Source organism: Plodia interpunctella, chromosome 18 (genome assembly GCF_027563975.2).
Source record: "Plodia interpunctella isolate USDA-ARS_2022_Savannah chromosome 18, ilPloInte3.2, whole genome shotgun sequence".
NCBI lineage: Eukaryota > Metazoa > Arthropoda > Insecta > Lepidoptera > Pyralidae > Plodia > Plodia interpunctella.
In genome coordinates, this window is record NC_071311.1 from 7,473,127 (window position 1) to 7,489,886 (window position 16,760).

The following is a 16,760-nucleotide window of genomic DNA, read 5'->3' on the forward strand; positions in this document are numbered from 1 at the left end:
AACAGAAAGAAATGCACATATATGTAGGTAAGTATGGCGACATCTACCACGCCACATGCACAACGGCGCAGATGTAAAAAGCCGACCAAACGCAACTAATAACAAGCCACACAAGTGATCCAGGACACTACGGACAGATGGTACGACGGTCGACTCACTATGGACAGCTAACAAGCCTAGACCGCGCAGACAGTGCGTTTTCGATTGGAAGCATAAATACAATCTCCGACATGACACCGTCGGAGCCGTGCGGTTCCCCAGGCGCAACACCAGAGCCTGGCAGGAAGGTCTTTCCTTTGTGGCGGTCGAGCATAATTACCTAGCTCCCGCTACATAAGTAAACGGAAGCCATCCTGCTTCTCTTTTTTTATTCCTGTATATTTTCTGTCATCTTACTTCCTCCTAATTATTGATATTAAAATTCGAATTTTCTTTGATAAATAAATATTTTTTTAAATATTAAAAATATAAAGTGACCGACAGTATTGTTAAAATATTTCCCAACGTATATTTAATGATAATTCATTTTAGAAAATCACTGTTGAACCTAATAACTGTTGGTTGGTATGGATACCGAATACAAAACCGTACATGTGCGTATCTCGCAATTCCGAGTCTGAAAATGTCACAAAACAATACAACGAAAACGAAAACGCGTGTTACGTGTGTGTGCGTTGTGCCGCGCTTATATATACGAGCAAATATCATTTGATATGAAAAAATGAACTTATGTTTAGTCGAATATCTATGGAATAGAAGAACTGAGTGATGCCCAAATCGGTAAATTCCGATATTTTATTTATTTATTTTACATTACTTTATTTCATATCTTCATGTGAATTATATTAATAACTAAAACTGGATTTGAGCAAGATGTGAAATAAGTATTTAATATTGTAAAATATCTGTTTTTCGCATTCCAACGGTTTATTTTATATTTACATATTCTGCCCCTTTCCCATTTTACCTGCCACGTTTTGACACAGTGGAGTTGGATAACCAATCACAACAAAGCGCTGATTTTTGGTGTTGTACTGTTTGATTTTGACGTGTCGCTCTCCTTGTATTTACAAAAATATTCTTGACCAAAATATCATTTAAACCAGCAGTTATGTCGAACGGTCAATGGGAAGTTGTCGGGAAAAGCAAGAAGTCTCAAAATGGGAAAATTAAAAATAAGGAGGAAGATAAGAAGTCATTTAAAAATGGTCCAAAACTTGAGGATATCAGTGAGTAATTCATAACATATTTCAATGCTTTTCGTCTATAACTATTATAATTATCAAAAAATCTATAATGCAATTATAATCAATATTTTCTTTATCATGCAGTTAAAGCACAGGAATAACAGTTGAAATCGTAATATACCAAATAAGTAGACCTATAAAAAAGTCTAGTAGGCGATAGTCGGCCAGCATTACTTTCTTATTGGAATTAGAATGGTCTTACGTGTCCAATTTTTTTTGCTACCTGGAGATTCTTGACATCATTATTTTTGTTGCAGTAATTCTAGATTTAGACCACTCACCATGCCATATGTTTTAAAATTTGAGTTAACCTGAAAATATTTTAAGTATGTCATACCTAATGTAAAATTACTGACTGTGCCATATGATAAAAAAATTAAAGTGAATTTTAAATATATTTATTTCTAGTACCTAGGTACTGCTAGGCTGAACTTCCACTTTATCTACACATTTTAATTACATTACCTATTTTAGCACAAATAGTACACAATTAAATTTAAATTCAACAAGTCCTTTTAAAAAAAAATTACAGTAGTATGTGGAAAGCAAATGACAATAACAACAAAATTAATCCACAATATATTTCATATATATAATAAATACTAGCAGCCGCCCTGGCTTCACATGGGTGCAATATTATGCATGTTATATGTACATATAAACTTTCCTCTTGAATCACTCTATCTAGCATCATAATCCATTGCATGACATACATTGACAGACAGACAACGGAAAGTGACTTTGTTCTATCCTATGTATTGATATTGATGATAATGACGTTGACAATACATTACAATCATACTTCTATTTTGACACAAAAAAAAAATCAACTTGAAAAAAAACTGATCTTTACACAACATCCCAACAGTAAAATGTACTATTATTATTTGTGAATGATATTCTATGCAGTAAAAATGAATAAATGAAAGGTATTCCATTGATCCACTGTCTGACTTAGATCAATCGGGTGAATCATGCTTTAGATGTTACCACAGTGAAATGTTCAGAATGTTCCACCTAAATCCTAATATTAGTAAGTTGTTGCATTATATAAGAGTAAAACATTCACATCCATTCTTTATTATAATTCTTTGTTATTTGTTACATTACCTGTGTGAAATGTAACATAGTGTTCATTGTTCTTATCGCTCTCCATCACCCATTCCTTGACTGGTAGAAAAAGACTTATGCTTTAAGTCTGCCTTATACATGTTTTTGTAATATAATAAATAATGCAGTTTTCTTTTATTTTAGTTCCTCATTCACAAATAAAGTCATTCTATGCTGGCATGGAGATTGATGACGACAGGAAACCTGTGAATAAAAATAGCGCAAAGAAAAAGAAGGCACAAGAGAAAAAAGCAGAGCCCCCGAAACAAAAGCCTCCAAAAACTATAGAAGGTGCATTGGAAGCTGTATGTACCTCCCTTTGTTTAGATTTAGTGTAATATAATTTCATATGAAAGGGGGACCTTTTATTTGGACCAAAGATTAGAGTAAGGCTCACCTTTATTTTGAGGAAATTAACAACATTATTATAAACATTCTAATATTCATACATACATGCCTGTTTATCTAGGCCAATATACTGGTTATACTTTTTTGCTCTAGAACATTTTCCTTTTGAATGACATTTTTTTATGCTCTTGAGCAATAAGAATCTTTGAATTTAAACAAAGATTTTAGTTGCTCTAAAGTTTAATGATTAAAAACAAATTTTAGACAGCTTATAAACCTTAACAAACCGACTTCACATTTAGCTGTGTTTATTCCGTTTTTTCTGGATTTATCAATTAATTTATTTTTTTCAGATCGATCCCAATGAACTGGCCAATATTATAACAACAAATAAAGTTCGTTTTTCAAATGCCCCACTCGTGTGGCTGAAGGAAGTTGCCAGTTTCCTAAACTCGAAGACTCAGATTGAGGTTGATGATCCTACATTTTCGAACTACCCTTCTACTTACCCACTGTCAACTTTACCTCCGGAGATCAGGACCAGCCTTGAGAATGTCTTGCAGGATGCTGGCAAAGCTAACGCCCAGCTGTTCTTTGATGTGACCCTTACTGCTCTGGCTAATGATATCAGCAGAGGTAGGTCATATATTATGACTGATATTGTTTCTCTATTCTACGGAAGTAGAAGAGAATCACTGAAGTGATTCTCTCTCGTTTCGTTTCGCGACTGCAGCTGCGACGTAGCCCAGGATCCAGGTAAAAAGGAACGCTTTAAATTTTGAAGATTAGACTGTTATTTTACAATCGCCCGACGTCAATGCTCTTGTTGGGACTACTATTGTCTCTTAGTCGCCACGTACGACATTAATTACACGCGTAAAAATACAATTTTGTAAAGGTCAATATGCAGAAGCAGAAAAAAGAGTAATATGATAGAATGCTATGATAATGCTATGATAGTAAAATTTTACAGAGGGTTTAAAAAAATCAGGATATTTTTAAACCCTCTGTAAAATTTTACTATATGTTGTTACATTATTTTTACTTATATAATAAAACCGGTGTGACCTTTATTTAAATAAGTACCAATAAATGAAATACATATTTGGAAAAAAATAGGATAGCTGCTATGATACCAGTAAAAAGTTAAACAAATACATATTTTATCACACATTAACATCTACCATATATAAACCAATTCTAATTTACAACCAGGTCAATCAGTGAACGGCCATAGAGTCCTGCTTCAGATGCTGGCGAATGATTATCCCGAGTTCTGCACAGCGTCTGTGCAGAAGAGCGCGAGCCTCCGCAACTCGTACCAGAACCGACCTCCTATTGGGCTATCTTTGCTCTGGGCGTTTGGCCAGGGAGGACTGACTGATTTTTCCGTGGGTTTGAAAGGTAATCACTTATCTCACTCTCATTCCTGGTTGCATTTAGGGTTGTGATACCGCGTAAAAAAATTACATTAAAATTTTCAAGATTCGGCTACGATTCCACCTGTCTTCCTGACTTCCACCTTCCTTGGGAATGGTATTGCTGCCAGCTGGTATATGTGTCCCTCCATTAATAGGATGAACCTCGGTCTTGAGGTATTTACAATACTATAAGAAAATATCTAGCTGTCTAACAAAAAATGCACAGCAGAAACTAATGAGCCCAGAAACCTAGTATGGATATTTCTTGGTTTAGTTGTATGTGAGCACTCATGCCGTATATCGCGAAATTCCCACGGAAATGAGAAAATTTAATTTTTAACGCGCGCACGAAATCGCCAACAAAACCTGGTTTCAGTATAAATTGTACAAAATAATTCGCGACCATAAAAATAGCAGTATGGGAGTCTAAATCTATTTCAATGGCTTTGGTATTTGCTCTTAGTACAGCTTGCTGCTTTGAACCTTGTCTCATCCAATAAGAAGTACAAAAGAAAACAGATTTGCCCTTGGCAATTCTTTTGGTTGACACATCAACCTAACGATTTGCCAATTTAGAAGAATTGCCAATTGTGTGTGTGTGTGTGATGGTGTTGTCACAACCAAAAATAAAGAAAAACGGGGTCAAGGTTGTCACATGAGATTAACTGTTATCGCTTCTCTTATCAGTATATTCACATCTCAGGTGCTCTCTTATCAGTTTGAGTGCTCTCGTGTAAACAGCTCCATAGGTAGGATATTTTTAATTTTATGATCATTATATGTGCCCATTGACAGATTATAATTTAATTTTAAGTAGTGATTACTTGAAGCTTGATAATTAGCGCATATGTTTATTAATTTGAAATAGTGATTTTAGTTGAAATTTGATAAATAGTGCAGTTTACTTTCACATGAAGTGGTCCAGTTCTGGGGCGGGACCTACACGCCAAACATTTTGAAAGTATCTAGTGTTCGGCAGTCTAACAAAGATGTCGTGTTATATATTTCGAAGTGGTTAAAACCGTTAACCTGTCCCGTCGAAAGGTACGAAATCCTACTCGTGCCACATGAGTTCGTATAGCAATCTGAGTCATGTATAATGTTTTCATCGATCATCACTTGTTTCTGGTGATGGAAAACATCGTGAGGAAACCTACCACTTTGGTTGATTCTCAACTTGTGTGTGAAATAGAGAAGGCAATGGCAAACCATTGTATATGGAATCTTAGCCATGAGGATGACTGTGAAGAACATATATTTCCTAATCTCATGCATGGTCATACTTCTTACTTCCCTCGAGGACTGTTTTCCGCAGTTAGCCCTCTTGTCTCTGGGCCCTTTCTGCGTGCGGAGTCTGAGCTGATCATTCCAGCCAGCCCAGCTCCTTCAGGAAGCGGAGCACCGCCGATGGTGAACGGCAGGCTTCGCTCATGGTCCCTGGATTTCCCAGGAACTCTTGTCTTGTTGATGCATCGCCTCCATGCATGCTCTGCATAGTGGGCTGTCTGTAAGACCTATGGTGAAAAGGTGTTTGTTTAGTTTTCACCAGTAATGATACCATGATGCGTGGGTACCTCCTTGGTAGTGAGATCAGACGTCTTGAGTAACGACTGTCCCCGTCAGGTAGTGCTTCCCTGACTTGTCGACATGTCTCCAGGGTCTGCCATAATTGGATTTGTTTTTCACTTATGCGTGAGCGGATCCAGGAACGAACCTGCGCGAAAGGTATCGGAGCCATCGGCAGAGGGCCCACAGGGGGGCAGCTAGACCAAGTTCGTCTGCTGCATCGTTGCCCAGCGAATTGCTGTGACCTTTAATCCATTGGAGGGTGACTGAGATATACTTACAGAGGTTTTCCAAGGATTTGTGACAGTCCACTATGAGTGCGGAGTCCACGTAGGCACGACGTAGGGCGTGTAGGACAGCCACACTGTCGGACAGTATTATGCATGGTCATAATCATACTCCAATCACAATAGAATGTGATTTTTTTTTGTGGCTCATTAGATGTACCTAAATAGTTTTATTAGTTGATATAAGTCTGCGTTATAGCATTAGGTGTAAACCTGTAATGGTAGTTGTATTGTATAAGTAAATATATAGATAAAAAATCCTACTAATATTATAAATGTGTGTGTGTTTGTTTGTTTGTTACTCTTTCACGCAAATTCTACTGGACGGATTGTTATGAAATTTGGTACATGGGTAGAATAACCTGTAGTATAACCTGGATTAACTCATAGGGTACCTTTTATCCCGAAATTCCCAGGGGAGCGAAGCCCCGGGGCGAAACTAGTAATATATATATTGCATTTTAAGTAACAAATGTCCTTTGTACAGCCTATTTTACCGGGTTCATAGACAGAAAAACAAAGTTGACATTGTCAGTCAAAATTCCTGAAATCTTGACACCATACATCAAATCAAAATATTGTTTTCTAATAATTGTTCTATTTTGCAGCGTGGCAAGAACTATTCTTACCTATAATCGAACTGAAGAACTATTCGAAGTACGTCGTGGTGTATCTATCGAACCTTCTGGACAGATTCGCGAAAATGGATAACAAAGTAACGTTGGAACAATTCCTTGCTATGTGCGACACTGTGAACGCGAAACGAAATGGTCTGCCCAAGGATTTGTCAAGTGACCTTATAAAGCAACTAAGTAAATTTAAGGTAAGTGTTGCATGTTTTCTATGCCAACATTCTCATAACATTTCTGCGACGGTGGTGGTCCATTGGTTAAGACGCATGTGACCGAAAGGTCCTAGGTTTCAATCGTACTTACCAAATGTTTCATGAGTAGAATTCGAACCTTATGACCACAGGTGGAAATCTCAACCATACTGGGCCACCAAGATTCAGTTTTAGTCGCTGCACCAATGGTAGTAATCACAATTGTTACTCCACAGGATATGTATTTTAGTAGAAGCGGCAATAAGCTACAAGTGTCCTTCAATCAGATTATGAAAAAGCTTCCGAACCAGTTCCTAAGCGGTAGCACCCTGGACCCGTACTCCAGGGTGTTAGTGGAGAGCCTGGTGAATTGTCTGGAAAGAGATGACTCCTGTAACGCCACATGGAGACAGCTGTTCCACAGGTGTTCGAAGCAATCGGCTACACTTCTCGATTTTATTAGTGAGTATTAAATCATTATAATATACTAGCGGCCCGTCTCGTTCCTCAGGAATCACTATTGTCTACTGATGAAAATGATACAAAAAATCCGTCCTGTGGTTTTTGAATTTAACGCGTTCATGTTTGTATGAACGCGTTAAATTATATATACGCGACAGGGGGACCTCTTTTTATATTATGTAAGACAAGGATGTAAAGAGAAGGATGTTGTTTGTTATTATCAGTTAATATTATAAGATTATAAACCAATATTATCTCCACAGATAACAACTGGGCAGAGGTTAGTCCAAGACTAAAGCGGAAGTCCTTGAAGGTCACAGTAACTGAATATAAGTTGGTGGGCGCCGACGTTCTGAAAGGGAAGAAAAAGGATGAGACCATTATAAAGACTACCAAAATATGCCAGGTAAGTTTAATTTTATATATATGTAATGATGTAAGTAAAAGATAAAATGTTTTGAGAAATTCTGAAATATTGTTCCTGAAATCTTTGACTAGAAACGAAGCTACTAATAGGTTTAATTCCTATTAATTATTAAAGTTTTATATCAATATTTTTAGATAAGTAGAATATTTTATTTATTTATTTTTATTTTATTTCCACATTAGTTACTTATATAATCTTATTATCATACCAATTTATTGGATAATAAATAAAATATAATAATATCAAACTATTTGAGCGTAATTGATAACGCTAAACGTTAATTGCGTAGGCATCGGAATTCGTGCGTGATGCGTTTTGTTTTGAGGTCAAGAGTTGAATGTTAAATGTCTAGTCAACTGGCAACCCAGGTCCTAACCAAGATTTGGCATTTGTGAAAAAAAAAAAACGAGCGAGCAAGTGAGACGAACCTACGGTGGACGACATTTTCGACTGTAAATTGATTTTATTGAAATCAAATTAAAGTTATTAATCTACGACACGAAATAGGTAAATGTGCAATTGCTTACTATGATAATAATGTGAATTAACTATCATAATAAAATTAACATACATAGTGGCAATGGTGCTTCTCTAAAAAGATGCGCGTAGTTCTACCTACTGCCCAGTCAATAAAACCAGAAAAACTACTTTGTTTCTCTAATGCGTACCAACTCGTTAGATATAACAGTAAAAGCTATGTGTGATATCCGTTAGGCCGCGGGAGGTGGCTTTCCTTAGTGACGAGTTATTTTATGTTTTTAGTCAGGTAAAATTTATACTTCCTAGAAATCGCGTATGTATGTACTTCCTTGTAATTATAGACAAAGTACCTTCGTCCTTTGTATTCAAGTTTCATGGTCATTTGAGGTTAAGTGTGTTGACTTGATAGTGCCTTTTAATTTTATTAATTTCTTTGTATAGTGCCACTGGTACAATGTTCATTCTTGATTTCTAAATTTGACAGTCACTATCAAAATAAAAGTAAACATTTCAGGTACTTTAAAAAGTACTTTTGTCTAAAATGAAAGAAGAATGTTTGTGTTGTAGTTTCTAATTCTAAGTAATGTAGGTCTATTTTTGGATGTATATTTTTACTAACAAGTTCAAGATGTGCCCTGAAGAAGTGTATTTTTAACTATGCATTCAATTTTTTAAGCTTCTCTCTTGATACCTATTCACATGTGTTTAACTCTTAAGAATTTAGTTTGAATTTTTAATTCAAATACACACACAATTTTACAAGTAACCCAAATACATAAATAATTATTTTCCATTACAGATGACAGCCAATCACAGAATGTCATCAAACCCATCCACATATTCTTTGTGTGTTTAAAGTGGTCAAAAAAATACACAATGCCGTTCGACAATTGCATATTCATATTCACAGAATATATTAAAAAATATTATACATTTTCATGTAACTTGGGGCTTTGTTGTCAGCATGTGCGTCACAGACACTGTACCTATAGTGATAGTAACATTTTCTCTGTGCTTGTGACGGTTGTATTTTACATTAAAGTATATTCTTGTTTCAGGATATTCTAGACAGAATGACGAGTACTAGAAGATTCCCTTGGCTCTGGGCTAGCTTTCTGCTGTTGGTCAGCATCGGAGGCCTGGTGTCTTACGATGTGTACAGAGTCGGTGGTAACTTCCCTAGTAAGTATTTTAATAATCCAGATTACAAACATTATCCATTGTACATTATTATTCAATTAATAGTTTGTAAATCATGTTTTATTTTTAATATATAAATTATGTTTGTCTTCTCCCCATTTTTTTTCTGGTGTAAATTTTAATTTTGTAAGCACTGAGTAATTATCAACATTTTTAGCATACTATGATCTATGTACTGATATTACACTGAAGGCTTCACTTGCTATTGTTAACAGTATAATTAACATGTATCCTTCCTGATTTAATTATAGTGTAGCACCAATAGGTTCACTAGTAGCTAGTAGCTCATAAAATTAATTCAAATACAAAAATTACTGGATGGTTGACAAAATTTGCTGCATTTGTTAATGAATTCTGGAGACTAACATATTTTACCTTTTTTTTATCCCAAAATGCCTGCCCTGGGTTCTGCTAACTGGAATGTTGTCCTAAATTATTTCAGTACTTATGACTGATAATACATGTGAAAGTAATATTATGCATTTGTTTCTACATGTAATTCATCTCATGTTCATTATCAACATCCAGACAATATTCATGTTTCATATTTACTATAGTGACAATTATGTCACTATATATAGTAAATATGAAACATATGTCTGGATATTGTACTACCTATTATCAAAAAGGTAGGCCCTATACACAGCAATGGGTTGATGTGGACTGAAAACTATAATGAATAGACATTTCAATCAATAGACATCCACCACAATTAAACATATTTTGGATTTTGCTTTGACATTTTACTAATGGATCCTCCAAATATTAACAACTTAAAATAGGAAGAAACACTCAAAATAGAAACGGAGACTTTCAAACTTGACACAACAAGACTTGCAAAGTATGTTTGTTGAAAGCTACGTTTTTTATTAAATCACAGAGATATTTATCAAATTAAATAGGAACTGAAACCAATTGCCATAACTTCAACCTTTTGTCCTTGTATTTGTAATATGTTAAAATTATGTACATTTGTAATAAACTTTTTCTGATTCTTTGTGATTGTTGAAAATAGAAAAACAATGTCAACTATCCATCAAACCGTATGAGTGTTTGCAGATCAAATGTTAACATAAAGAGGGAACTGATATGAACTCATGATAAGACATTGTTTATGAAAGTGCTTCAATCAAATTTGATATGGTCCGTTTTAATCAGTTTTCACATTATAAACATAGCTTAGATTGTTCAAAGTACAGCCAATAAAATGTTACTTCGATGTTTGAAATAAAATTTTGCAGGTGGCGGTTAGTAGGCCTTTTAATATAGCATATACTAGATCTGGAATGGGGCTTCTATACTATGTCTAGCTAAGACTATTAGCCATAACTATTCCTCATGTGTAAATGTGTTTTGGATTTACTTTTTCTTCAGTGGTTTATAGATGATTTAGTTCTAATGATTTTCTATTTTCTCTTTGACAGAAAGTGCGACTGGCAAAGTCCTCAAAGACCTAGGTGTGCTGGAACACAGTCAGCGTGCGTGGCAGAAAACATTATCCACTTCAGCGAGAGGATATCTTTGGGTCGAAACCAACGCTCCAATCTACTACGCTCAAACCTTAGAGGTCTCCAAACCGTACATTGAGCTATCTAAAGATTCCATCATATTTGCTTATAAGAAATCACTGATATTGTATGGGAACGCAAAAGATTATGTCATAGAAAAAACTCCTGTGGTCTTGGCTACCATAGAGCACTACGCCCCAGGATTGGTTGATAATGTTAAGGGTTATGCATCATCTGGTTATGAAGTTGTCAAGAAATATTCGAATGATTATTACCAGTTCACTTCAGATTATTTGAAGACCAAAGTTTTTGTGTAAGTATGACTGTTTACTATTCTTGTGTTATGATGGAATGAGTTATGTATGTTAAATTACTAGGTGGAGTATTCAAAGCAATAAAACATTAATATTCTGACACTGTTATTCTAGATTTTATTTACGAAAAATATTGTCATTCCAGAGGAGAATGGGCCCCCGAGATCCTGCAGAACAAAACGCAGACCGCCCTGAATGTGACGCGGGAGCACGTGACGACGTACTTCCACTGGTTCCGGCAGCAGGTCAGCCTGTACTCGGAGATCCCCTGAACTTCACGGTGACTCCATGTGATTCTACCATGTGCCGATGGAGGAATACCTTTTACAACGTGCCAGTAACATCATTGGCTATGGAACGGTGAACAATTCAAATTTTAGGCTGTGTTCACACCATATTTGTGTATTTAATTTTAATTGTAAATATTTTGTCTCTCTATGCTTCCGTTCCTATGAATGGCCTGATATTTTTAATTTTACTATGTCTCGAAAACTAATTTTATCTATGTATCATCTGTATTTTATTTTAATTTGAAATTGTTTATTTTTTTTTTTATATAATTTTGCTACCAGTTTGCTAGTTGCTAAATTTAGTAACACATTTATTAATATACAAATCGAAATGCACAAATTATGTATAAAATTACACTGTCCTCCATCTACACATGACTCCTTGGAAACCCGAGAATCATATTTATTTCTGTAAAAACAGTACAATTTTCAAATCGGCTATATTAACAACGAATATCTTTTAATCAATGCAATAATATCATATCATAAAACTTATATTTTTAAATCGTTTTGTCATGACAAAATTAATCATTAAGTATTATTTTGATAAATCTCTCAAATCAGTATTGGACATGAATTTAACATTCCTTGTTTGCATTTAAGCCAAGTTACCCTTGGGTTTTCATATTGTACATTAACACCTAATGAAATTATTTTAACTGAAGCATATAGGTATAAGTCTGTAGTATATTTATTTGTTTGAGAGTTTGTGTTTAGAGATACAGAATTTTTATAAAAGAGGAATGAATTTCAGTGTGTGGCGGTCCGACAACTATTTTTAAAGTGAACAGAGGTCGAACGGCTAGTTTGGTATTCAATATCTATTGGTAAAACATTTTGTAGTGAGACGCAGTGGACCAATCACATTGCGGTGTGGTTGTCGTCGCGTCATAATGCCATACTGTGATTGGTTCGCTGCGTGTGAAAATCGACAGTCGATATCGAATTGCAAACTAGCACTACGGCCCCTTGACTATGTTACTAACGGCACTAAGTTAATTGTAATTTAAAATCTGTCTGTGCCAAAGTATTACAGTTTTTCACTAATCTATATCCATACTTCTATTAGATTTTGAACAGAATTGTCATTGTTATGATAATTTCTTAATAGATTTGTATACAATTTGTGAACATAGTGTGTCAGGCCGGCCATTTCTCTGACAAGATTAATGTTATGTGCTGAGTAACTGTAAGGAGTCACAATAAAATATTGTTAGTGAATCGATTTTTATTATGATAACTCCCATGAAAGTAGCTGATCTGTTGATAGATTCATCCATATTACCCTATTAGCTTTCAATGTGCAAATAGAAATTGTGTGAGCTTCGTTATGCTCAAAAACTTGTATTTATTGATTTTTGTTTGAGCATTGTTCTGCATGTCGGAAAAAGTAGAAAATAAATAATAAAATTTGGCTCTTACAGCTGGATTTTTAATTTTTCAAAAGTGTGAAAACTGCTAAAAATACAAAATGAAATATAAAGAATAAATACGCCACAACAGTATTTTTTAAGTTATTGGGGAATAGTCTGGCATCCAAGATCACGAAAACAAATTCAATCACAAAATCTATTCATTTATTTTCAAAAAATAACTTATTAGTGTTACCATAAATGGACTGTGCCAAGTCGTCAATGTTTTCTTTTCGAATCGCCGCCAAGATCTCCAGAACTTGCCTGAAAACAAATGAGGTACATAAATAAATATATACGGACAGATCACACAGATTTAATTAACCCCAAAGTTCGAAACTTGTGTTGGGATACTAACTCAACAATACTATATTCTATAATATGCATAACCAGTTCAATCTGAAATAACCATTTTCCATCCTAACCTGATCAGAGATTCGAGCAATGACTATAGCACATGAATAGAGTTGACGCCCGTAGTTAAGTCGTGAAAGCGTAACAGAAAGTCAAGACTGTCGTGATAAATCACAATGTTAGCACATCAAATAAGCCCTACCTTTACACAAAAAAATGGTACTTCTCTGATTTAATGTTCAAAAAAGAGTAAAGTGAAAGATGCAAGGTTTGTTTTAGCTGTAAGTTTACTTTGGACCTCCAACTATCTCTACAAACTATGGAATAACTAGCTTCGCTCCCGTGGGAATTTTGGAATAAAAGGTATCCTATGTGTTATTCTACCCAATTTGGTACCCATGTACCAAATTTCATAACAATCCGCCCAGTAGATTTTGCATGAAATATACACATACATCCTCACAAAGTTTAGCATATATAATATTAGTAGGATACACTTGTATAAATAAAATCTATGTTACACTTACACAATATTACACGGCTCATTTCGTCCTTTCACTTGCTTGTCGGACCCAATATCATATTTTTCTTTCTTTACTGACGGATACTTTGTGACAACATGTCCATAGCCAGGATGGGTCGCCTTCACTTCACACCAGGGGCAGTCTGTTTCTATCATCAGTCTGTCGGTTGGTATTTTTGCTGCTATTTCCAAATTCCCTTTAGTCCTTAGTGAACTGAAAAAATAATTATAAAAATAACGAAACTATTTCAAAATGTCCAACTTCCGAGTTATATATCAATCTATACTATTATGATAAAGAGGTAAGCGTTTGTGAGTTTGTATGTTTGAGGTGGGTAATCTCTGAAACTACGAACAGATTTCAAAAATTACCATGGGAACCCTGACAACATTTAAAAATAAACTAATTAAAAGTAACAAATATTAAAGGGGGGCTCCTATACAACAAACTTGATTTATTATTTATTATACTATGTATCTATAACTAGAAGGAACAGATGTTATAATCTTATAAAATAATTATAATGACTTTTTTGAATACTGAAAGTGGTATAAAATTTGAATAAACATTATATATTATTATTAGAGTATTGTCAGTACAGCAGACATCATCCATAGAATTAATATAGCTGTGAGATTGTTACTTACCATCCATTAATACCAATGTACAATCCCAAAGCCAAAATCCTGTTCATTGCTTCTTCAGTTCCATCAAATGAATGCACCACACCTCCCACAACTTTATCCTGGTTTCTGGCAATTATATCCAGTAGGTCATCGGCAGCTGCTCGACAATGCAGGAACAAGGGTAGATGGAACTCTCGGCTCAGCTGCAATTGGTATTCAAAATACCTGAAAAATTCAGTGGACATACTACTAGTTTCTGCAATGCCTTTTCCCATTTTGTATGCACAAATCTGTCTTGGTTTGTCTGGTCCTTGACCGGTGCTCATTTCAGATCCACACATAGGTAAATGTCAAATTATATATCCAAGAAAAAGAGGCAGACCTTAGTAAAAGATGGTTGAATGATATTAAAGAATCAAATCTTATTATACATTTTTTGTTGTTTTTCAATGTGCCCATTGGCCGGGACATATCATAGTTTCAAATAAAATTCGTTTTTCAACATATTTGAATGATCTAGGTTCACAATTCTATAGACTTACTTCAGTTGTACATCCTTTTCACAAAAGTGTAACCGATCATAATCCAGTCCACACTCTCCAACGGCCACCACCTTATCTTTGTTCTTCGTGATCAACTCCCGTAGTCCGTCAAGGTATTTCTCCGGATTAGGTACAAAGTCATTGCATCTTGTTGGGTGACATCCTACAGTAGAAAATAGTCTGGCTGAAATTTGTGACATCTTCATATAGATTAAAAAAAAATTCTATTGGAAAATTTTAATCAACTAGATGGTTATATTTATAATTATTATTATTTTTATAATTATTTTTTAGTACTCATTAGATTTCCTGGCGACTTGAATAAAATCTAAAACCAGTGTTAGCATAGCACTTTATAAGAAATAGTTGCAATGATAATATTTTATGTTGTTGCAACCACATTGTATCTTAATAGTTGCAATGAATGACTAAAATTCTTGAAATGAACTTACATCCTGCGGCTTCTTTCCAATGGGAATTACGGAATTCTGGATACCTAGCCTACTTTTCTAGTGTCTAGTAGTCCTTAAGGTTTTTGCTAATTGCTTCAATGAACAGCATATTCAAACAGAATCTACAAGTTACTTACAATCTGAGTGTGCAAATTCAATGGCTTTTTTACTATCAGGGAGGTTGGTTCCTGTGATAATCATCTTATCCATCCCATAACTCCAACTTCTATTCAGGACTTTGTCTAAGTCTGGTTCGTGTTTCTTTGAGCCATGATACACACCCTGGTACATATCATCAGTAAGGTTTGCGCCAATATCTAAAAATATAAAAGAAATGAACACCATATTGTAGTGATTCAAAACAAAATTATTTATTTTGTATTAAACTCACCTATATACTTTCTAATCGAAGCCATTTTTTTCATTTAAATAACTTTTTTGCTCGGGGCGATGGACGTTTGACCAAAGCGGCCACAGCGTTTGACATAGGTACCAATGGTAGAAGAGAAGGTAGTATTGTGTGAGCGTCCTGAGCCCAAGGGAATAGACATTGACACGCACACCGCGCGTTCCGAGTCAATGTATTAGGCAAAGGATCATTGTATTAGGTAGGTAGTACCTAGGTACCTAGAAGAATTTGTACTGGCTGTCAAAGTCAAGATTGTCAATGTTGCGTACCTACGTATAGTCATTTTTTTTCAAAATCGTTAAAAAAATCTTTGCGTTTGGTTAGGTAGACGTGGTAAAAACACAGCAAACCTGTTTCATAAGGATTCAACAGTATAACAAAATGTATTCAATGAAAAAAAACTTACCTAATTTATTTGTGCTTAGATCTGTTGAATAATGAAACTAGCGGCCGTCCCGGTTTCGCTCCAGTAAAACACCATTATACCCCTAAACCTTCATCAGGAATCATTCTATCTTATGGTAAAAACCGCATGAAAATCCGTGCAGTAGTTTTTGAGTCTACCGCGAACAGCAGACAGACAGAGGCGGTAGAGGACAAATTGTTTTAAAATATCTAACATCGAGATGTCGCATCACATCACTAGGGAAGTGTCCGAACTCTATGTTGTCATGAAAATATTATAACTGGAACATTTTGCTGTTTGTTTTTCTTCTCAAGTTTATTGCAAACACGTTCAAATTGAGTATCCGTTTTACAGGTTTTAACTATTTCCAAATATTTATCACTCAAACATGGAACTAGGTATGATACATTTCGCCTTATTGTCGGCTTTTTCAAAATCTTTAACGTCATTTTTGCTATCTTCCTCGATGGTATAATATACATCTTTTTCTTCAAGAATTAGTCCTTACTTCCCTCGAGGACTATTTTCCGCAGTTAGGACCCAGACAAGAGT

General features: G+C 35.0%; 2 protein-coding genes and 1 long non-coding RNA gene across 3 annotated transcripts; 1 reads left to right on the forward strand and 2 right to left on the reverse strand.

Annotated features, from left to right (window-relative positions):
- Window positions 1–987: 987 nt before the first annotated feature.
- On the forward strand, window positions 988–12,704 carry Tmem214 (Transmembrane protein 214). The gene is made up of 10 exons (XM_053759038.1): window positions 988–1,229; window positions 2,502–2,662; window positions 3,059–3,341; window positions 3,921–4,109; window positions 6,588–6,802; window positions 7,039–7,264; window positions 7,528–7,670; window positions 9,230–9,353; window positions 10,796–11,192; window positions 11,339–12,704. The coding sequence occupies exons 1-10, from the start codon at window positions 1,112–1,114 to the stop codon at window positions 11,463–11,465; spliced, it is 1,983 nt and encodes a 660-aa protein (XP_053615013.1). The 5' UTR covers window positions 988–1,111; the 3' UTR covers window positions 11,466–12,704.
- LOC135309897 (uncharacterized) lies at window positions 4,735–7,029 on the reverse strand. Its single transcript, XR_010370155.1, has 3 exons — window positions 6,915–7,029; window positions 5,974–6,056; window positions 4,735–5,640 (listed from the first exon to the last, which is right to left on the reverse strand). It is a non-coding gene; the product is annotated as an uncharacterized LOC135309897 (long non-coding RNA).
- On the reverse strand, window positions 11,339–16,022 carry LOC128677876 (uncharacterized protein). The gene is made up of 6 exons (XM_053759040.2): window positions 15,785–16,022; window positions 15,531–15,710; window positions 14,942–15,125; window positions 14,421–14,624; window positions 13,777–13,986; window positions 11,339–13,159 (listed from the first exon to the last, which is right to left on the reverse strand). Exons 1-6 carry the CDS (start codon window positions 15,816–15,818, stop codon window positions 13,057–13,059), a joined length of 915 nt encoding a protein of 304 aa, XP_053615015.1. The 5' UTR covers window positions 15,819–16,022; the 3' UTR covers window positions 11,339–13,056.
- Between the last annotated feature and the right edge of the window lie 738 nt (window positions 16,023–16,760).

What these genes read in the sequence shown, in the direction of transcription:
- Tmem214 (XM_053759038.1), top strand. Translation starts at nt 1,112, where the DNA reads ATGTCGAACGGTCAATGGGAAGTTGTCGGGAAAAGCAAGAAGTCTCAA. An exon ending in TCCAAAACTTGAGGATATCA is followed by an intron (nt 1,230 to 2,501) that starts GTGAGTAATTCA and finishes CTTTTATTTTAG; the next exon opens with TTCCTCATTCACAAATAAAG. An exon ending in TTTTTCCGTGGGTTTGAAAG is followed by an intron (nt 4,110 to 6,587) that starts GTAATCACTTAT and finishes TCTATTTTGCAG; the next exon opens with CGTGGCAAGAACTATTCTTA.
- LOC128677876 (XM_053759040.2), bottom strand. Translation starts at nt 15,818, where the DNA reads ATGAAAAAAATGGCTTCGATTAGAAAGTATATAG. An exon ending in TGAATTTGCACACTCAGATT is followed by an intron (nt 15,126 to 15,530) that starts GTAAGTAACTTG and finishes CACAAATTTCAG; the next exon opens with CCAGACTATTTTCTACTGTA. An exon ending in GAAAAGGATGTACAACTGAA is followed by an intron (nt 14,625 to 14,941) that starts GTAAGTCTATAG and finishes TGAATTTTTCAG; the next exon opens with GTATTTTGAATACCAATTGC.